The 24,050-nt window shown below is 33.0% G+C and overlaps 1 protein-coding gene and 1 long non-coding RNA gene across 3 annotated transcripts in view; one reads left to right on the top strand and one right to left on the bottom strand.

The window, feature by feature from the left end:
* The first annotated feature begins 3,342 nt into the window (after positions 1-3,342).
* LOC105338178 (polycystin-1) overlaps positions 3,343-24,050 on the top strand; it is a 39,371-nt gene continuing 18,663 nt past the window's right edge. Inside the window, exons 1-10 of one of the 2 annotated variants that reach the window (XM_034457825.2) lie at positions 3,343-3,545; positions 14,314-14,669; positions 14,773-15,333; positions 15,445-16,005; positions 16,115-16,678; positions 17,358-17,924; positions 18,201-18,764; positions 19,208-19,771; positions 19,964-20,530; positions 21,433-23,972. In XM_034457825.2, coding sequence (XP_034313716.2) covers positions 3,479-3,545; positions 14,314-14,669; positions 14,773-15,333; positions 15,445-16,005; positions 16,115-16,678; positions 17,358-17,924; positions 18,201-18,764; positions 19,208-19,771; positions 19,964-20,530; positions 21,433-23,972 — 6,911 coding nt within the window. In that variant the 5' untranslated portion in view covers positions 3,343-3,478. The remainder of the gene's footprint in view (positions 3,546-14,313; positions 14,670-14,772; positions 15,334-15,444; positions 16,006-16,114; positions 16,679-17,357; positions 17,925-18,200; positions 18,765-19,207; positions 19,772-19,963; positions 20,531-21,432; positions 23,973-24,050) is intronic. The other variant, XM_034457826.2, reaches the window with a different exon arrangement.
* Positions 10,516-11,773, bottom strand: LOC136270354 (uncharacterized). Its single transcript, XR_010708104.1, has 2 exons — positions 11,658-11,773; positions 10,516-11,190 (listed from the first exon to the last, which is right to left on the bottom strand). It is a non-coding gene; the product is annotated as an uncharacterized lncRNA (long non-coding RNA).

The raw sequence follows: 24,050 nt of genomic DNA, 5'->3' as shown, positions 1-24,050 counted from the left end.
CAATTGGAGTCCATAAAAGAGTGCAACTTAAACGAATATGTCTGAAACCTCAATTTGCTGTTGAAAAGAATGCCCTGGAAGTCTGTAATTATAAATTTACGTCAATCTATGAGATAACAATGGAACTTCAGTGTTCGATGTACTGGACACTATTTAACAGGAAATGGACACCTTTTAGACAAAGCTTACTCCAAGTTCCTCAAAAAAGAGTAAATTGTAGTTCGATTGCTTCAAAGGTTTGTATTTTTGTTGACATTTGCCACTTTATATAGATATTTTGAATAAAAACTTCTATCGTTAATTGAACACTTATGATTTATATTGAATTCACCATCATTGCGTCATAGAATTTGATTTAAATGAAAAAAAATTAGCGTCAGTTTTTATCACCGACGCTTGCCCCTGTTGTTCGGAAGAGACATTATAAACAGTAAAGCAAACATCAATGCAGTGTGAACAAAGGACTAAAGCAATGCGTCTGGCATGAATTTACATGCAAAAATCAATAAGGTTTTGTAAAAAAAAAAAAAAAAAAAAAAAAGATTCCTCATATAATCTTTGATATACTCTTATCTTAATTTAACGTTTAACTTAATATAAAACTTATAGAAAAAATAAAGTCTGCTGTTTTTGGTCGGTGTTTATTTCGACCTTTTTAAACTCTGAAAAATGATTTAAAAAACATCAGGCAAGATTTATCCACGCTGAAACCCTATGGAGAGGGATATAAGCAGTGTTATGGGAAAGACAAGGCTTATTTCTATAAAGAATTCCAAAAAAAATAAAATCCATCTTTCAGTTTTCCCGAATATTTGAACCCGCAACAAAAATAAGTGTATTTTAGTCCGAAGTCAAAAAATTGAAAACCATCGCCTTGCGCCCAGCCTTTTAGTCAGTCCTACCTTAAAGCCTTTCAGAATCGAAGGAATGATACCGGACACTATCGAGATTTCACAAGAAGACACCGTGTCCTTCGATCAAACAAAATGTTAACTAAAAAAGGTTTGACAGGTAAAGGAATGGAAAGCTCTGTCATTCTGTACTTTCAGTTGACAAAATGGCAGAGTTTTATCCTGGGGTTTTTTTCAGTGTCGTTTTGCCTTTTCGCCAATGCCCTTTTCTGTCATTCATTTGTTGATGATTTCTGAAAAAAACCTTGAGCTATTGCAATAATATTTTATATCACAAGTCCTAATTTTATTAAAAAGACCCTCATTCACTTTGAGGTAAAAAAAATCAAATATCAATGCGATTTACTATTAAATTCTGACTGAGAATAAACTTCCGATTGGTATCTCAAAGGTTCTGAGCTTTTACAATGGATTTTTTAAAATATAACTTCTTATGGCATAAGAAGACTATATATATTTTGAGGTCGAAAAGTCCAAGATCATTAGAAATTCATACATTGTATACATGATTTTCAAAATGGTACTAGTAATTTTAGTGTTCATTTTTCTATGATGAAATATAATATCACAACCCCCTTTATCAAAAGAATCTCCCGTTTGTTTTTGAGGTCAAAAAGAAAACAAAGCTCTGAAGACATTCGTCTTCAGATCGACCTTGGAAACTGGTTACGTTTGTAACGGAATGCTATATCATAACATTATTTAATCTAAATGTGCCTTTTACTAATTTTGAGTTCAAAATATGAAATGTCAGTGTCAGAATACTGAACATGACACTTTTACTTATTAGGTTTGTTACTGACTGTTTAAAGAAATTTGTGGGGTCGGTAAAGTCCATAGAAGGCGAGGCGAAGCCGAGACTTCTATGGACTTTACCGATCCCACAAATTTCTTTAAACAGTCAGTAACAAACCTAATAAGTGTTTTGTTTTGTCGAGGACCTAAAGTTTGATATGTAAACAAACGTTTGTGTAGAAAATCAGTTCAAATAACGTTACGTCCGCCATGTTGCCCTATAAATTTTGACGCTTGCCTTTTAAAGAAATTTGTAAGGCAGCCACGTGACGCGTTTCATCCAATGACGTCGCGACATTCTAGTCCGAGGCAAAACAAAAAATGATGTTCTGGTGCAAATTTTTCCCTTTTAGTTTTTGCAATAAAACATTATGAAAAAATTACTGGTATCTTTAAAAAAGACCTTATTGTACGTTATATATGATTATTATACTTTCATGTTAAAAACTGAAATTTGATTGGTTTAGACACAGTTGATAATCCGTTCTATTACCCTAAGCGTTAGCAACACACTTGACAACAGGTAACACAACGAATTGTTACATGCGCTTAAATTATGCGCGTACGGTTCGACGTAAAATTCACGTCATTTCTATGTAAAAGCAGTAGTAATTTCTCTAAAAGGTGTCAATTTCAACTGTTACCCTCCCAAACAGGCACTATTTATATATTATGTCACTACAAGCTAGTCATGTACATAGCATGAGGTCGGAGAACGGTAGTTCCTTTTCAGCGCAAATTATAGTTTTAGGATAAGTTTATTTCATAAAGTTTTTTGAATAAAAATCATGGTTATAAAAAGACTTCTTATGACATTAGGACAACAGCTAAAATATCAAAGTCGATCTTATTTTTTTTTTTAACCCTTTTCTAGTCTTCCATACTTTTTTCCTAAAAAAAAAGGCCATGCCTGCTGTGCGACCCTATTTTATTTTGAAATAAAATCTTTCCTCAAAAGGAGAACACAAATTACCTAAAAAAAACTTTGTAGAGTAGATTCGGGGTTCTATTTTAGTTTATAACTGTTAAGAAATGTACGTGTAAATCATTATATTGCGGATTTAGGTATAACGCCTGTTTAATTTTTCATTCGAAATATTCATAGTGTTAAAAATATTAATAGGAGTGATAAATGAACAATTTGAGCTTCATGGCAACCAACAACTATACACCCAGAACGAGAATGCAATGAGGAGAGCATTTTCATGTTGATTTGATTTGATTTTCTGCCACTAAAAGACTATATGGCGCTGTGGTTTTATCTTTTCGCATCACTACTGGTTTCATACAAGTTCGAATAGAAGAACCCACACCTTTGATAGAGACTCTATTCCAAGTTATCATTTTCTACTTTGTGATGAAGTAGAATAATTATGAAAAATCAATTTTCAACTCGACAGAATAATTCAAGATAATTGTAAAATCATCCGGTGTTCAGCGTTGATGTAGGATAAGGAAGCGACTTTGCTAGTTTATCACTGCGTACGTTTAAATTCGCAGGGTACCGCAAGTCATCTATTCCCTATTAAAGTCGCAAGTCATCTATTCCGTATTAAAGTGCCTCCTGCTTGTGAGTACAGTACCCGTTATACATCAATTGATCCGCATTTAAAGCTCTGCAGTCGTTGGTTGAAGCAAATTAGATGGGCTGTTGCCAGCCTTGTTGTTTCGTTCCTTACGTAGGACAATTTTAAAGTTGAAAATGTTTAAAATTGATTATACAATGGAACTCGTCAGTCGCGTTTTGTGGTAGAAAGGAATAGAGAGGAAATATGGGAGCGAAGAAATTTTTCCTTTCTGTGGTTATATTTCTATCATGCCATTTGTATCTTTCTAACGGTAAGTTGTTTTTTTTTTAATCGAACAGTTTAAGATATTTTCATTCAAAAGAAAATTAATGCAAAACAAAATGTACGTTTCTATGAACGACGAATTGACAACAGAAACAACTGATCATATCTTGACTTTTATTTCATTACTAATTAAGGCACACACCTAAAATTATATTGTTCGTTATATGAGTATGAATATGGTAGTTGTTTATAATGTAATTTTTACAAATGCATCGATATTCACAAGTTCTGTGATACAAAAGTGCGTACTCTCCTCCATAATTACACCTATTTATTCTATTTCTGATTATGTTTATATGTTGCAGTTTTGGTCAATTTAGTATATTAATTGACTTAATGATTTTTCAATATCATATTTTTGTTTTCCAAAGAGTGTACTGTCCATATTCCATTGTTTTATCCTTTTTATGTTATCCCTTTGTGAAAATTTTCGTCACAAAAATATGAATTCAAGATCCCATTTACAATTTACCCTTTGCTTACACAAGGTTTAAACTATATTTTTTAGTCTTGAATCCGACATTCTCTTCCATGAATTGATCTGGGAATGTTCTGTGTTGCAGTTTTTTCACATTTAATGACAATCAACTGATATATAATCAACGCTGCTACAAAGAAAGTTTGTCTGTGTTGCAGCAGGTTTAAAAGTCTAATTAGGATGATGTTTGTATGTCAAAAATGATGAAATATTTATTCGAGTAAAGATAATTTTTTCTACAATGATCTAGTTTATAATAGGTTTAACAGTAAAATTCTAGCACGCTTTCTTTGGTGATTCATGCGGGACATGAGGGTAGCGACATTCCAGAAAAAACACTAACGCGGGTTATGTAAATTTTTTCTGCAATGAACACTATTTGTATTATCCACAAGAATCATCAAAGAAAATATTTAATAGTTTATATTTACATATGTCTTTCAACAAATGAATGAATTGATCGTAGAGTACGTAAACGTAACGCTAAAGCGGCTTATGTAAATTTTTTCTGCGATGATCGTAATTACCTTCATGACCCGCCTGAATCATTAAAGAAAGCATTTTATTGCTAATATTTACATCTTTCTTTTAACAAATTTATACATTCATTATAAAAAGTAAGTAAAATCCACTAAATTACTGTTAAAATACATTAGTACGTTGGCTAAAAGAAGCATCTTAATCGTCTTTTACAGGACACCATCATGATTATTTTGCGCAGTCTTTGATTTTTCTTTGGTCGCTTTGGTTCGACAATTCGATAAACGGGGCATGTAGGTTTCAGTCCTCTCAGTTTCTACAACTGTTCTATAGAGCTATGCATTAACTGTAAGTTTCGATAAGAAATAGAGGGAATCATACTCAGTAGATGTAAATATTTAACGAACTTTAGGCGCACGAGTTCAGACCTCAAACAGATTGTTTTACTTTCAAACTTTTCCATTTTTTATTTGTAGTTAAAATTAAAAAAAAACCACGACAATCAATTTGCAACTAGAATCGGTTAGAGTACACAGTCCTTATAAGTCATGTTCGGGTAAATCAAGAAACTATAATGCCTGTTAGGGCGCACCAAACATTTTAATAGTCTTAAAGCTGAACACCGCTCGTAAATAGGAACCGCACACAGGTACCTGGTATATAAACCCTTCGATTTCGTTACACCCGATTGCACATCTGAAACTCGTGGCCGACGTGTAGTGTTCCTTTCGTTGTCTTTGGATTTTTATGCATTTAATTGTTATTTATGTGCACATTATGTCTGTAAATAATGCAATGACCAGTTCATTTGATGTTAGTACTCTCCTGGTTTGAAAAAAGTGCGTAAAACTTGACAATTTCATCGCGACCGAGTAACATGGCGAAGCAAGATGTACGTCCACACAGGTGAGACCTCTACAGCGATATACTTTGAACTGTTAAGAGGTCTATGGCTTATATAGGGGTGTAGGAAGAGCGGTGCTGAAAGAGAAATATGGCGGACAGTGCTTATTTACGAGCGGTGTTCAGCTTTAAGTTATGGTGTATCTCCGAGAAAAGTCAGAGGTTCGAGAGCACGCATTTGTATTTGTCCCATATTTATCTAGAGACTTCGAGTGATCTCGCCTGATAGATTTCGTCGGCTTTTATCAAATTATTTTCCGAATGTAGCTGCATGAGTATCTCCGGGGTGCTGCGTTGAAGGCTGTCCGTAGATTCACAACAGAGACATACATGTAATCATAGTGGTTTTCCGATGGCTCTACAAAAATTGTGTCCCATTAAATTCTGTCATAACCTTTTTGTGATCAATATGTCAGTCGAACCTTATTTCCCAAAGAAGTCCCCATAAAACATTCTAAACAATGTTGGTCGCTCTTGCTTTAGTCCCTTAAAAAGTTTCAATTAACCTGGTCATATTTCGCATTCTCCATTTCGTTCATAACGTTTTTCTCTCAAGTGATAAAATTGTTTGTTTGGTTTTTTTTTATCTTTAAAATCGTCTCTGTTCTAGTACAGTTTCAGCCGCAGAGGCTTTAACGTATTGATTAGAATATTTGATGAAACAATGGTAAATTCGAAAAAATAAAAACGAATCATGAGGGACAGGATAAGAAGTTAGATGATCATCGAAAGTTTATGTGTTAAAATGCTTTACACTAATGCTCTCTTAAATAATTACTTGTTTTTAAATTTAAAAAAAAACCCCAAAACAAAACAAAACTTTGTACGTTTGCATGTCTAACCTTCAGATACAATGAAGAATTACTATAAAAAGATAATTCGTTAACCACGGTAAAGCTATGTTAGATATGGTGTTAAAAGTATCCGATTAGTGTATGCGTTAAATGATGTCAATAAATGAACTAGGTTTTGTTCATGGATTTGTAAAAAGTTTTACCTCAGATATATTAAATACAAACAATTATACATTAAAAATGGTTTGTAGCAAAAAAAAAAAACCCAAAACAAAACAAAAACAAACAAACAAAAACAAACTTTACATGCTTCTTTTTTCAAACGATGCATGACAACTTAATTATTTGTTATTGATTTAGTAAGTGAAAAAAAACCGTCATCATGAATTATTATTAAAATTATAATGATTTTTGAACTATTTTTCTGCTGCTCTCTTATTGTATGTATTGAAAAATCGTATTTCATTTAATATGTATCGTCTTGTACCTGCAAATTATCTGCAGCTGCCCATTAAGTTTTCACTAATTGAACGACTGGAGTAGACAAGCTAGACAGCCGCAGATTAATATGGTTTACACTGGTTTACAGAAACACAGCAGAAGAGAAAGCAAGACACAAATACTGGTGGTTTTTATTCAATTTCATCGACATTAATTGTGGGAAAATGCATAGAATATACATGAAAATTGAACTTTGTTGATCCCAACACGTAGAGAAAACTACGCTGATTTATACAATACATCGTTTTGTTTATTAAGATTATGTCAAAAAAGGAGACTCCAATCAGACAGTCTAAAAATAAGATTATCTTTTACAATTGTTTGGCTAAAAATGGTAGTGGGGATTTTAAACCTTACTCACTTTTGCACATGTTTATTAAATGACATAAAGTGTGCAAAAACGAACAAAGACAAAACACCCTTATTATATGAATAGGACTATTTGTTCTGATACGTGCGCTTTTTTCACTATGTTCATATCCAAACTTATCTATTTCAGCCTCATCTGTTACGTTTTGGATAGTGCTAGATAAATAATATAAATAAAACAGAACAATGGTTAACATGTTCAGAAGTAATTGAAATACAAAATATTTAAAGTAAATTATAAGCCAACAATTGCCGTTTTGTTAAATATTGTACAGTTTATAAAACAAAATATGAAATAGTTCAAATTGTTTATTTGTCTTTTGAAATTACTCAGCTATACACATGATCAATGCTAAACATTACGAACAGACATTGCATACACAGTTAACACTTGTAACAGAGAAAACATTTAAACATTTCAATGCACGGTGCCTTGAAACGTGAAGCCCTGAATGCTGAAAATGCAATTTCTTTGGGGTTGAATAAAACATGATATAATTACTCATGTCTGAAATGTCCAAAACGAAGGTAGCCATACAAGATAAGTGATGTGTTTGAAGTAGCTGTCATCTTTACTCTGATTGGCTGTTTTGATCTCGTAACGTTGGTGAACCATGTGCTGAGTAATTTATATAATATGTTTATAAAAACTATATTGAGTTACTTTGAAATAGTTTCTTATTCTATACGCCCCGGACAGTCAATTATCTGATAGCTTTCGGATTATTGCCATCATATTTATTGACATATACTTAAAGAAAAAAAACATATTTGGTAGGAATTCATTTTTTTTTTCAGTTATTAAATCAATAACAAAATAAATGGTGCTTTTAATTTATTACAAATATCCATTAGTTGCAATTATACTTAATTATTAATATTTTTATCGATTATAATTTTTTGAATTGATAGACAAACTCGACTGGAAAACATAAACAGAATTATAAACAACGCAGCCTCATAAAGAATTACATGTATAGGACCTCTTCCCTTTAGATGTATAACCTTTTTCAATAAAAGTGAACCCCAGTATTCCGTTGTTGTATTTGAACATGACTTTACAAAAAGGCTATTTTTAGTGGAAGTGTTCATCAGATAAAAAAGTCTTATATAATATTTATTAAGTATTAGACCTATTGAGAATAAGTCCAAAGTACGCACACTTTTATTTTGTCAGTTTTTAAAAAAACAGTTATATGTTTCAGTTTTTGTACATGTACATCCACAATCACCAATGTCAGAGAGGATATCGATTTTCGTTCTGAGAATGGATATCATGAACTATCTTTCTGAATTTGGTCGATACTTATTTATATGAATTTCATTATTATGTTAAAAAAAATTGCATGTTTTAGAACAGTAATGATTATTTTGACAAAAATATATAGAAAGTCCCTAGGATTGATGCGATTTTGTGACTTTTGGATAAATTTATACACTTTTAAGCGTTAGATAAAATAAGATAGTGGTTTAGAGAATGAAAAGATTCGGAAAACTACAGTGTGGTAACCAGAAATCAAGACCACAAAATTGTAAAATTTAAAAACAATATCTGAACGAAAAAACATGTACCAGTACTGTACGATGTATCCATTTTAATTGATCACGACAAAACATTTCGAATATTTGAAATCAATATCGTAATATTTCATTGTGCACTTTAAGTGTCGCAAGAGTGAATTTTGTAGTGTAAAAACGATACGCAATTCAACACAAAATCTAACGAGTTGCTGTTTAATTGCCTGCTTATCATGAGTAATAAGCTTTAAAAAAATATCACGTAACAAGGGAGATTTAATTTCACTGCACGACATAAATCTCATGGTTTATTCATTGACATGTAAAGTCACTGCAAATAAGGTTCGTAGTGGAGTCATAACAGCTTCTAGTAATTTAATCTGTTCACTAATTTCCTCTTTTCTATTAGGTTACCGACAATGAAACATAACGTGTGGTTTGAATATTTGTTACTTCAGAGTATAGTAAACAGTTTTATTAATTAAACAGTGGTTCTAGTTGTCATATTAATATTAAACTTAAAATAACTTTGCAAGAGAGTAAGTGGTATTGTAACGTACGTCAATGCTTGAACATTTTCAACCTTACTGAAAAGAATAAATATAAATATTGTTTGGCCAAATGAATAGTTAATGGTTTCAATTATCTACGCTCATAATTTAAGGCATTTTGTAAATAAACTACAAAATGCCTGCACCAGAGTACTTGCTTACACCTTTAATTGGTATTTCAACACATGTGAGATGAAGTCCGTAAGGTATAATTGAATTTTATCTGATAAGTTATTATTGTGAAATTAAACAAAAACCTACTTTCATTTTCGATAAACAAGCCCGAAATAGCAAAAATGAGAGTAAGGTGGTGGACACGCTTTGGCGGATCCAAGTCGGGGATAGTCTCGATCAAAATATATACTTGCAATGAAATATTTTTGAATGATTACGTATAGAGTGAATATAATTACTGTGAGTCTATTTAGAGAATATGAAAAAGTTAAGATTTGAGAAATGTTGAATAAATGAAATAAGTCATTGCGTGGGCTCTGAGATATATAAGCGAGGTTAAACCGGATGCTATGGGGAAAATTCAGTCTGCGCATGAGCTAGTCTGGTTCCTGTGCGTAATGGGTTGCTTAGGGAACCAGGCTAGCACATGAATCGGGATCAGGATTCCATGCTATATGCACACATAAGTTCAAAGGCGCTGTAATTGTAAAGTTGTCAGCAAACAGTGCAGAAACAAAGAATTCCTTTTAAAGAAATGATCGGCATATGATATGAACTGTCAGTATTATGAAATAAGTTAATGTTATGCCAAAACTACAACAGGCATCAAATAGCATAATTTGCAATGTTTTGTTGTTTTCCGAAAACTTCCCGATTAAGAATTTTTAAGCATTTAAGTATGATTGAATCATTATGTGACTGTATATAATAGATGACTGAATAATTCTGTCACTGTATAAAAGTTAAAATCTCAAGAAAATTACATTAAAATATGAAATTTATTTACTCACCCTTACCAAAATATAAGGCCTCTGGCAAACAGTTGCCGCAAATTTGCAGAGAGTTTGTCGCAAATTTGCGACAAACAGTTGCCGCAAATTTGCGGCAGGTTCAGAATTCGTATGCAAATTAGCTTCTGGCAAACTGTTTGCAGCAAAGTTGCGGCAAGTTCAGAATTCGTATGCAAATTAGCTTCTGGGAAACTTTTTGCGGCAAATTTGCCGCAAGTTCAGAATTCGTATGCAAATTAGCTTCTGGCAAACTGTTTGCGGCAAATTTGCAGCAAGTTCAGAATTCGTATGCAAATTAGCTTCTGGCAAACTGTTTGCGGCAAATTTGCCGCAAGCTTACAGATAAACATAGCAACTTTAAGATATTACAACATTACAACAAGAAAAACAATTAATAAACACTAATAATCATTTAATTATGAGTTACTAATACATGTACTATGCTTTTCAATCAATTAACAATTAACTTCTACTGGTAATTAACAAAGATGTTTAACTTAAACAGTTGCAGCAAAATTAGAGATAAAGGACACAAGTAATTAACTTTAAATTTTACACATTTTATAAATTTTAAAAATAAACACAAAAATGATGAACAAACCATAATAAAATTTGACAAATAGTACTCAACCGATAGGTGATGATTTGTTGCTGCATATCGATAAACCTGAATGCAGTTTGATCACAACATGCATGCACAGATGGACTTGTACAAAAGTTCGCAATGAGCGAAGTTCTAACTATATAGTTCACAATTAAGCTCTGCACGGTCACTGGTCATGTTACAATTAATCACGGATTCTTTAAGGCATTCTCGATGTCTTTTTTATGACAGTCTGCTGTACGTGCTCTCCGATTTAATTTCACACAAATAGCTGAATATCGCAATAATGCCCAAAATGGAATTGTCAGACTTCATCACTGTTGTTTATATATGCTTTTCCACGTAAGTCTTACACAAATTCTGTCTTCACTCTTTTTTGGTTGCATCATTTGATCATAAAATCAGTGAGTAAGTTGTTCATGCATGGTTTTCTTTAGGTCTGTGTAACCCAGTCACCAGGGCAGACACCTATTGGGAAGATAAATGGATTTCATATAAGCACAATTGTTTTTAAATTTAAAGCAGTGTCTAAGAAAAACAAGTTAGCCTATCATATACTTACTCAATCTATTATAAATCTATATAGATCTACAAATTTGCACTAGGCCTACTATAACTCTGACTATGTGAGTAGAACATGAATTCTTTTATTTAAGTAATAAAAACGTAAATCATATAAAATGTACTAATTATACACTATGTAATGATAATTTCCTAAATTTGGCGTTGTTTAAATAAATTTCAAATTTAAATTATTTGTTCATGCATCACAACGATGTCAATAACGAGCGTTTTGCTTGATTCGACACCCCGCATCGTCATAGGGACGGCCTTATATTGTTAAACTCATTATAAAAGATCACAGTCTTTAGTTTTATATTCCAATAACTGTTTAAACTGCCATTCAACTAATATATTTTCATTACTTCACTTACTTTTTCAAAACCGTGCTCATGATCATGCAGATGGTGCATGCAGTGGCCTTGGGTGTTGAGACTCGATTCATTCACTTATATTTGTCCTCTGTTTAGCCGTGGATTTTCCAAAAGTAAACACTGACAATGTTTCTTTTACCTTGTGCACAGCCTTATTCCCTTATTTTCATTCATTTTACCATCTCGGTGATGGCAGACAACATGGCAGCATCGAATGTGAAAATTGGCGGCTAGCTATTGATCGACCAATCAGCGCGCGCGTAGCTAACATTGAAACAAAAGTAAAAGTAGAAACAAACACTGAACAGCAAAACGGTACGGAAAATTCTTCAATCTACATGTTTCAACATCAAGCGGTTTAGATACTCAAATCCAAGTTGACTGATATTTGAACGTAGGAAAAAAGAATATAGCATAACAAAAGAACAGACAGGTTGGTGTTCACGTAATACGTGGGGGTCGGGGGGGGGGGGGGGGGGGGGGTCATTATGATGCATCATGCGATTAAAGTTGATCTTATTTTCGTAATAATAAAGATTTTTATCGACACTATCTTAGAATAAAACTTAAATCCGAAAATATTAATTAAATTAATTTTTTCTCTATACAAATGTACAAAATTATAAAAGCAATTCATTATATAAATTGACAGTCTTAAACTGTTAAAGTTGTGCTGAATGTGTATGAAATTGTATAAGTCTTATTTCTGGTAAAGCTTTGGCAAGCTCAGGAAGTAAAAAAAAAAGAGAAAAAAGAAGAAATGTTTGTAGTAAACTTCTGGCAAATTTTTAGGAGTTTGCCAAAAGTTTGTCACTACTGGCGAAGAAGCTGCATACATAATCGGGTGTCTGGTAAACTTCTGGCAAAATATAAGAGGTTTACCAGAAGTTCGCTACTACTGGCAAAGATCGGCAAACAAGTTCTAAAGTTTTCTGGTAAACTAATCAGTTTGCCGAAAATTTGCGGCAAGTTTCCTGCAAATTTGCCGCAAACAATTCATTTTGGTAAGGGCAAAGCTGTCACTGCATAGTTAACAAAGTAGTACAAAGCGTAATGTTTGCGCAGATAGTAGAATTCGCCGAATGCCTGATACTATACATGCAGTCTTCATTAATAAAGATCATAATTATTTTAGAGGTACATGTATGAACCTAAACTCTGAGATGAAAAGTCAGGGCTATACATATATAATACAACGTACAAATTCAGTGGTTAAAAGTAGGCGGCTAGAGTCGGAGGAATCTCAGATAATCTTAAGACTTTCATGTTTTCGTTGGAAACACATGCATATGGTCCACGTATTGCAGTCCTTTTTTAAAGGACAGCAACTTGTTTCGTTTCTTTAGTAGGCGGTTTTAGTTTTGATATTCATTCGCTTGCAAAGCACGACCTCTGGTGAGAATGGGATAGAACTTTCCAGAACGGGGTAACCAAGAACGCGGATTGACTAATTAACGAAAAGAGTAGGACGAGTTTATCATCCATGCGGGCAGATACATTGGATCGGACTTCGATTAATACAAAAAGTAAATCAGTAAAATGGAACAATTAATACGATTTTAGTAATAATAGAAAGAACTTTCCAGAACAGGGTGCCTAGAAACGGGTTGACCAATTGACATCATGGCAGAAAGTGTAGGGCAAATTAACCATCGGCTTTGACCAGCTACTTTGAATCTGACAACTTTGGATTAAAATATGCATGCAAATGAATAATAATGGAAAACCTGGCGTGTTTTAATTTGAATTCATACATTTACATACCACGAAAGATTGGTTGTACACCTTAAACATTAATGAACAGATAAATGTATTCTACGTCTATATACTGTCAATCGCAACTTCTCGGGAAGTTGCAATTGCTATACTGTATGGATAAATGATATATGCATAAAACGGAAAAGTTTAATGCGGATGCCTCCCCTCCAGATTGTTTTTTTTTTTTTTAAATCTGAAATTCTTATTTGCGACGGTTATAGAAATTATATTGAAAATTGACCTAAAGAACCAAATTTAGAAAGAGATTCACTAAATACTTATTCACTGGTTTGAAATAAATACATGTAGAATAAAAAAAGCTGCAACAAACCGGATTAAGGCCACGTACATGTACATGTGTATATTATCCATTTCAGTTTAGATTTTTCATCCCTGTCCGCTCCTCTAAATATCCACCAATGTATTTTTTTAAATTTCAGTTTTAAAGGATTAAGATAAGGAAAAATTTGGACAAAGTGTATACAAAAATGAAAAACAAAATATGGTTCAACATATTAAGCATTATATTATAATAATGTGTAAAGTGTTAATTCCCGCGCTTGCGCGGGGGTATCATCTAACTAGTATTTTACATAATTATAATGATGAATAAACTGAAATCAACACCAATCACGATTTCATGTAACATTTAAACGGAAGTGTAAATAACTTTATTAGAAACCAAACCATTTTAAAGTCATATACTATGTAACATTTTGCCACTACAATCTCTTTGTTTGGAATTATACATGTACAATCGTAATTATTTTTTAAACTATACATTGCCATTTTTATCATTTATATTATAATTTATTTTTTTTTGCTTAAATGGAAAATCATTTAATGATTATAATTTATCTATTAGACATATGTAACATTTCTTAGTTTATGTCTACAGTTGGAGCACTGGAATTAATGTCGTTTTCGCTGGTCACAACAACATCTTCCTATACGCTCGTCCCAGGGGGTCACATTTCTTTCCAATTTAAGTACGAGTTTGATCAACCGAGAAATTCATCTTCAAATGCCATTGTCGTAACCTTCCAAGCACTGATACGGTCTGTGATGATTGATAATTCGACAGCTGTAATTGATGACACGGGACAAACCATTAGTTTTACCATACCGTCTGCGACGTTTAACGTACACGGGTTTGGAGACCACACCTGTAGATTTACCCTCTCATCCAACCCTTCAGACACACAAACTGTCACTACCACGGTGTCTTATGAGGAAAAAATATCATCTTTACAGGTTTGTACAGATATTTGAAATAAATAACAATACATTAGGAAATAACATGCCTGTTAGGTATTTTGACCCTTTTTGCGTTATTCGGTAAAATCTTCTATTGTAGATAAGTTGCGACAACTTCCAAACGGTAGGCATCCCAACAAATGTAACACTTCAGTTGCAATCAGGCTCCAACATTAACCTGGCGTGGTATATTAATGGACAAAGCACAACTACAGGTTCCAACAATGGTAATGGAGAAAGACAAATTCAAACATCTTTGTCGTTAAATCCTATTGGCCAAGTCACGATATCTGTCAACGTCTCTAATTCGGTATCGAGTGCGAATGCCACGAAAGTTGTGAACAACTTCTACCAAATCAATGGTTTCTCAGTCAGCGGGACTCCAAGTACCCTGACTTCTGATTCAGTGATAACAGTAAAAATAGCATTGGGGGCCAATTTACCACAGGGACAACTCTCATTGCTAGTTTTGTACGGCGATGGAACTTCAGATACTCAAAATGTATCCTCTTCACAATCGAATCTTCAGACCGGACTAAACTTTTTTCATCGTTTTACCTCACTTGGGTCACACCAGATTACTTTGAAAATTACATCGCCAATAGACTCCAAAATTTATTATAGTACCATCATTGTTTATGATCCAATATCAACAGTCCAAGTAAGTTGAAATGATGTTTTATGTGAAGTTTTATACATGTATATATTATATTATATATTGCATATATATTTTGAAGAACTTGTAACATAATTTCGCTCTAATCTACAATAGGTCGAGTGTTCACCCTTCCAGAAATTTGGAAGCCCAGTTGACTTTAATGTCACACTACCTACAGGTTCGAAAATACAACTTTTGGCGTATATCAACAATGTATTCAAATTTAATACCAGTTATGAGACTCATGGAATGTACGTTATAAACCATTTGGTGAATGAAGTTGGAACCGTGTTTACGTCTGTTAATGCATCTAATCCTGTGTCTGAAGCGTATTACAATTTCACATTCACAAATCTTCATGCAATCAATGGTTTTACACTCAGTGGAGATGAAACTATATTAAATTCAGATGCTTTTATTACCTTAATGTTAGCAAGTGCATCAAATTTACCACAGGGAACGTTAGAAGTAGTTGTAAATTTTAATGATTCTATGCCTGAGTTAGTGACACAGATTTCTTCAGAAAACGAAACTTTGCGAACTTCTGGTATACAATTTAAACGTTCATTCAGTAGTGAAGGCAATTACTCTGTCAAAGTACAGTTGACGTCACCCGTTGATGTTAAAACGTTAACAACTCTAGTCCAAGTCATGGAACCAATAAATAACATTCAGGTAAGGCAAACGAACATGCAGAAATAAATAAACTTACTGTTTATCAGATCAAAGTCTGGAAAATATAAGTAATATACATTATTTATGATATTTATCTGTTTTCATTTAGATATTTTGCGACCAATATCAGACATATGGAGCACCTGTTCATGTTACTGTCAACATAACAAACGGATACAACGTAAACATAAAATGGCTTACAAACGGAAACATAATTAAACAAACGTTTCATTCGGGGAAGGGAATAAGAACAGTTACTATCGATTTCAACCCAACCCTAACAGGTGAAGTCAATATGACTGCTCTAGCCTTTAACGGTGTATCAGAGGCTTCGAGTTCATTGGTATTCCTTATCTACTATGCTATCAATGGATTTTCTCTTCAAGTCCATCCATCAACTATATATAAAAATGCTAGTATTTACTTGGTGAGAGAAAGCGCAGCAAACAGTCCACAAGGGCCCATTTCTGTATCTGTGCAGTATGGTGATGGGAATAATACTTTCCTTAGTATCGATGCAGATAACGCTTCATTCTTGGATCCTGGTTATCTATTTGTTCACCATTATTCCGTCGAGGGACATTACGATGTAGTTGTTAATATTACATCTCCTGTTGACCAGAACGTTTTTACTAAAACAATAGACATCATCGAGCCAATTCATAATATTTCGGTAAGAACTTGTACATTTTATCTTTGAAATTATTTTTTTTCTTCTATAAACACGTTGGTTTGAGAATAATAGATAAAATAATCAAATGAATAATGTTAATAATGTTTAATGAAGACAATTAAAAGGAAAGAAGAATTGATTAGTAATGTGAATTTATGTGAATGATATTTTACTAAAAATTCTTCATGCAATAAGTATAACGAAGTAAACTTATTTTTATTTCTTCTAAACATTATCATTGAGTGTTTCAAATACAGTTTTTTGTTTCCAACCCTCGTATTTCTAAAACATTTTCATAGATGTGATTTCTTACATTTTAATATTTGTCTAGTTTCATAAAATGAAATTTTTTACATTCTATAGTGACTGTATTCTTAAAATTCGTTTTTCCCTAGATCATAATGGATAAAGTCAATTTGTTTAGTTTTTATTTGGGTTATTGTTTTTGTATCAGATATTTTTCCAAATAATTATAAATTTTCTTTAAACAGTCACGTAGTTAAATTATCAAAATTATTTTATTCATATTTAGAGTTCCTTTTTATCCTTAGATGAGTTTATTGTATGGCAGTGTTGTTATATTCCCTTTGAATTACTAGATCCCAATAGTTTCAAAGATAGATCCTTGATCCTCTTAGTGTCATACATTATATGTTAAATCACCTTGCTTATTTTTTAGGTCTTGTGCTTCCCTGAAAATTACATAGTGGGATACAATATTGTTATAAATTTAACAATTAACGATGGTTTTAATGTAGAATCAAAATGGTTTGTAAATGGTCAAAACAAATTTACAATACCTCATTCAGGAAAAGGGTTCCGAGTGTATTCGGACATTCGACCATATGATGAGCCTGGAACACTTCAGATCTTAGTAAATGTTAGTAATTCAGTATCGTACTCCGTGGATTCGGTAACGGTATATAATTACTACAAAATCGAAGGTTTTCGTATATACGCTAATCCAGGAACGATTTATGAAGATGCGAGTATTGAATTAAAGTTAACTTCTGGAAGTCGGCAGCCCCAAGGAATGATAGACTATATTATTGACTTTGGAGACGGCAACAGTACTTCCGGAAAAGTACTATCTTCAGATTCAAATTTCATAAATCACGGACTTTCATTTAATAAACGGTATTTTCACGAGGCAATTTATAGATTAGTAGTCATATTAGTTTCTCCCATCGATTCCTCGAATTTAACATCTGAAATTAAAATTGTCGAGCCTATTCGAAACATAACAGTAAGTTTTTTTGTATTTATTATACTACTTTATTTACTTTATGAATTTGTAAAATGACCTTATTTCCTTTTGTTGTTGTTGTAGTTTTTTGTCTTCACAACCGCTCTTAATTTTTTTAATGAAGTTTTTAATATTTAATATTATATTTCTTAGTCAAATGAATTTAGAGTTTTTAGACATCATCTAAACCTTCAATATTTAGTGTTTCAAAATCTATAATGAAAATTATAAAATGAACAAAACTCATAGATCTAACATTACTGATACGTTAATTAGTTTTGGACAAAGAAATACCATGAAGTCGGGGAGTTTCTGGTCATCCAAGCAAACCTGTCCAAAGGTTTTAACGTCACAACAACTTGGAAAATTGGATCTGCACTCTCAAACGTCTTGATTCATGAAGGCACGGGAGATAGATACTTTAATATTACCGAGTCAATTCTTGAAAAAGGTGGAATTGACATTACTGCAAATGCAACCAATATAGTTTCCCAAGAAGCACACTCATACACTACATATTTTTATCATCGTATCAATGGAATATTCCTGGTAACTAATGTGACATCGACAGTTCAGGCCGCGACAATATACCTTAAAACGGCAAATTCAACACAAGTACCTCAAGGGCTAATTGATGTCATGGTCGACTTTGGTGATGGAACCAATGATAGTACAACGTTAGACTTGTCATCGAAAGTACTTATAGACCAAAACGTACCATTTACTCATCTATATCAATATGTTGGAAATTACACTGTGACTGGAACACTTACATCTCCATTAGGAACTGAAGTTATTACCTCAGACGTTGAGGTCATTCAACCAATTTTTGGAATTGAGGTGACGTTAAAAATATTTTACCATATGCATATAAATAATGTTTTGTTTTTGCAAATCACGACTTGTGATTTCTTGTGACTGTCCCAGGTTACATTTGCCTCCTTTTTAAACGGTTTTGACCGAAAATACACTTGCCTGTCAAGTACAATTAAAATCGATATGAAGGGAAACATCCAAGATTTCTTCAGTGAAACTTAATTTATTTTTATCCGGAGATGTTAACATAAACGAAAAGAAATTTCTTACGGGGGTATATAATGGTAATTATTTACATCTTTTCTCCATTTGGGATAACTCGGAACTGCTCGCCCAATTTTTAGACGTTATAATCCGGGTGTTTTCATGTCAACTGCAAAGCAAAATCTCCATAGATTTACTAATTTTGTTCGTGTATAATCGACAACCAAAAAGAACTCACTGTAACAATTGCAACTTTTTTTCAGTTTGAATGTAAAAAGTATTTAGAAGTTGGAGAAGAATTGGTTATCAATGCAACTCTGTTCGGTGGTTGGTGTGTAATTACGGAATGGAATATTGGAACAGGCGCACCTGTCGAGGTCTTTGATGATGGAAACGGAACTCGACATTTCCAAATTCGATACAACGTGACTGATATTGGCGCTATTACGATAACTGTGAATGCCAGGAACGAAGTTTCTCATGCATTTAACTCCACTGTTGTCTTTTATTTATATCCAGTAAACGGGTTTCATATTTCTCATGGAATTTATTCAATTTTGGAAGATGCTGAGATATTTTTGAATTTGTCCACTTCAACAAAAATGCCTATGGGACAGATTGAGGTCACAACCGATTTTGGTGATGGAAATAACAATATAACTATACTTAACGGAAGTGATGACACCATCATTACCAATGGACTTCTGTTGAAACACCCTTTTTCCAGTGCTGCAAACTACACTGTCTCCATTACATTGACTTCCCAGATAAATTCAATTCAGATTTTGTCAAAACTTAGAATCCTTGAACCTATATATGGAATAGTGGTAAGACTGTGCTTCATATGTATAAATTATATATATATATATATATATATATATATATATATATATATATATATATATATATATATATTGCTATTTCATAACAATGGGTAATGATTATTTTAGATACCAAAAAATGATTTTTAATGTCGATGATTTTCACCGGATACAGTATTATTCATCGTCTCTTTATAGTTATTGTGTCCAGAATATATAGAAGTTGGAGAAGAAATACAAATTCAAGCAACTCTTTTAGGAGGCCATGATGTAACAACAGAATGGATTTTCGGAAACAGATCAAAATTAGAAATGGATCATTATGGAAACGGTACACGAGAATTCACGGTAATCCATAACGTTTCTGGAAGCGGGGAAGTAAATATCACAGTACATGCATACAGTCCCGTGTCTGTAAGATCAAATTCAACGGTTGTATTCTTCTATTATGGAGTAAATGGATTTCTTATAGAAGGTCCTACAACACTCTCAAATAATGATTCAACCAATGTAACCATACGGCTTGACTCAAATGCCCTAACTCCAATGGGCGATATAAGCATCGCTGTAATGTTTGGTGATGGCAATACAACAGTGATATCGATTGAATCCAGCAATACCAGTCTTTTAAATCCTGGCTTGCTATTCACTCATATGTATATGACCTTTGGAGATTTCATGATAACTGCACAAGTAACATCGCATATCAATTCAGTAAACTATACAACAAGCGTAGAACTGCTTGAACCAACAAAAGGAATAGAGGTAAGGTGTTTTATCATTAATTTTTACTTTATTAACTAGACTTTGACCCGTGCGTGCATGGTTTGACATTGCATATAATATCGGACATTTACTAATACATCGACACACTATATTGTTGACATTTACATAACCAAGCTTTAATCCTAGAAAAATGCTATTAAGAGGGGTGTGCGGCCATCTTGTAAATTTGAGGATATCAATGTAAACATTTCTTGAACTGGCTTGTTTCTGCCCGAAACTGGTCAAAAATGTTGCCAAAAAATATAAAAGCAATAAATATGAAGTAATACATGTCATTTTGTTTAAAAAGTATGCATACAAGAACGGGGCAATGCACTTTTAATCACTCAGAACAGCTGTCGAACTGCACAGCTACATACTTAATTTGAAGAATTTAAAATCTGAAAAAATATGAAGGGAATCATTGGTGTCCTCTCTAAAATCGGTCTATTATTTTAATATAGTAGTATAGATTCATTGTAAAGAGGTTCTGATTAAAGTTCTCCCTGCGTCTGTCTTTTGATATATTTTGAGTAAACATATTCAAAATCTAACTGAACAACAGGTAAGGATGTAACTTGAATTTGTATACTAATATAAATTTTGTAAATAGGGTTAAATGGTTAAATCTTAACTTGGAAGACTTTTCCAAAACACCTCAAAATGCGTTGTTGTTGTTTGGTCACAATTATTACGAATAAAGTTGAATGTTAAAATTTTGTAATACTAATTAATTGCTGTAAGAATTTTTAAGTATATATAGGTACTTGATTCAAGTGAACGATGTGACTTTCTGAAACCCCTTTACACTATTTTTTTTTTAGATTATATGATAATTGTGTTATATAAGTGAAATTCTATTGCCGGTATATTTAAAATTGATCATTTTCTTTTCATGGCAGATTTCTTGTCCTTTGTACAACATTGTTGGAAATGATTTGCCTGTTTCGGTAAAGTTGCTTTTCGGAACAAAACTTCAATTGATATGGACATTTGGTAAGAACAACACGGCAGTTCATGAGAAAATCGGTTCCGGTGTAAGATCGGACAATTTTTACCAACCTATCCAAGACAATGGTGAAATAAATATTACTGTAGAAGCTCTCAACAAAGTTTCGTCTGTTCGAAATTGGACTATATCTTACTACTTTTTTGAAATTAATGGATTTTACATCGAAAACAATTCTACAGTTCAAACTACTGAAATAGCTTCAATATTTTTAAAATTATCATCAAGTGCTACACAACCACAGGGAGTTGTGGATGTTGTTTTATTTTTTGGAGATGGAAATGAAACACATTTTAACATATCCTCGGAGGATTCACTTCTACTCACCCCTGGTATATTTTTCGATTATGAATATCCAATTCAAGGTGTATATCATTTAAATGCAATTTTGACATCTCATGTAGGAACAACAAGTACATCATCTTATATTCATATTTGGGACAAAATCAATGTAACGCTCAACTCTTCTACTATTGTCAGGGTAGGAGAAGAGATAGTGTTTGAATTTTTAAATGTTCCTAATTCAAATTTTCTCTATGAAATACAGTACGGAGACAATGAAACAAAAAATAATGTCAAAAGTGATCTATACCGTAGGTATGATTTTGATACATGGACAAAGAAGTATACATCGCCAAATACATATACAGTGACATTACGAGCATGGAATCCAGAATATGAACACACTTTCACGTACCAAATTTTGGTCGAATATCCTTTAGTTGATGATTTTATAATATTATGGCCTAAACGTGACACTATACCTATTCCGGACGGAAAAATGGAATTTATCTTGAATGTATCATCTCCATCTCCTACACCATCTAACGTATTCTGTACTTTTAACTACGGACATGGCGAGGATAGTCATGGTAACGTATCTGTGACTTTAGGTTTTGACATGCCAGTTGAAAAGAAATATGTATTCAAATCAAACGGCTTAAAAAATGTCACATTCTTCTGCCAAAACTCTGTTAGCTCAATTTTTAAATTTTCTGAAATAAATGTCCTTACGTACACCCTAAATGATTTAAAAATTCGCTATGAAAATCCAGTAAATATGAACATGACGTTAATGGCTCGAACTCCGACTGATGATAATAGACATCCGTATCAAGGAGCGTCTATTCCAGTAGTAGTCAAATTTGACTTCCTTTTACGTGATTGTTCTCGACTTCCAACGAACATGCTAATGTCGTGGAACTTTGGAGATGGAAGTTCAGAAGTTGTAAACTCAACAAAACTTTATCAAACACACCAGTTCAAAACTCGGGGTATATTTAACATAGTTGTGGATATAAATGACGATAATAAAGACACGAAAGATACACGGAATCTCGTTTTGCAGACAGGAGTATTATCATTTAAAGTAAGTCCTAGCCAGGGAGATTTACGTTACACGGTATTCAATATGACAGCAGAGGGCTTGCTTGGTGAGGACGCAGAATATGTATTTGATGAAGATTCACAGGAACTTAGAAATAATGAGAAAACAATTGTGTTTGACAATGTAACAATGATTTCTGCAGCTTGGAATCTGGTAGAATATGACACATTTGGATATTATATACCTAAAATGATTGGATCGAATGGAACTCTAGTTGAAATAGTGTATTTAGACAATCCAGTTATTGCTGATTTAAGCATTGCCAGAGATGAATTAACATTAAGTGTACCAAATTCGGTTCTCTTGCCGCCTGGTTCAGTGGAATACAGATTAAATATTGCGCCTGGCAAGTATGATTACCGTCCCTTTGTTTTTTGTACAGTTAATACTGGGGACGAAGTTGATCGATCTTTGAATAGTGACTTGTATAACATTACTTCTTCTAATCCATTTGTTTATAGCTACAAGTACGTTGCTCTTGGTTCTCCGGTTGTTAATATCACATGTCATAACACATTATCTACGAGAACATGGACAAAACCAGTGCTTGTTCACAATGAATGTTTTGAGGTAAAGGGGATTTTTGACAGACAGTACTCAATGGTTGAATTTCCTATGCCGGCGTGGACGTCCGAAAACTTTTATATTTCAAACAGAATGGCAATTCCTTCACAAACATCGTGTGGAAGTGTGTCACCTGTTTTTCATTGGGCGATGTTTAAAGTGAATGAATCGGGGATTGTCGACAATAACAATAAGCAACACGGCATTGAGTCCATTTCTGGTACTCTTTTTATCAAAGCAGGTACTCTTGAACCTGGTCTATACTACTTAAATCTGACAGTTGATCTGTCGAGTACACACCTATATGAATACATCTATATCAAATTCTCAAAACCACAGCCATTTGCGTATATCGTAGGCGGAAGTAAGACAACGATGAGACCATCTATTTATATTATGCTGGACGCACTAGAAAAATCCCACACTGCCAACAATGGTTTTGGAAATACTAATGGATTAACCTTTAGCTGGATTTGCACAGAGTAAGTGTAAACAAACTATGACATTTATTTGTGATAATTGATAAATAAAATATGATATGTACAAAAGAAAAGAAATCA

Source organism: Magallana gigas, chromosome 7, assembly GCF_963853765.1.
Source record: "Magallana gigas chromosome 7, xbMagGiga1.1, whole genome shotgun sequence".
Classification (NCBI taxonomy): Eukaryota; Metazoa; Mollusca; class Bivalvia; order Ostreida; family Ostreidae; genus Magallana; species Magallana gigas.
This window is presented reverse-complemented; position numbering and strand designations above follow the sequence as displayed.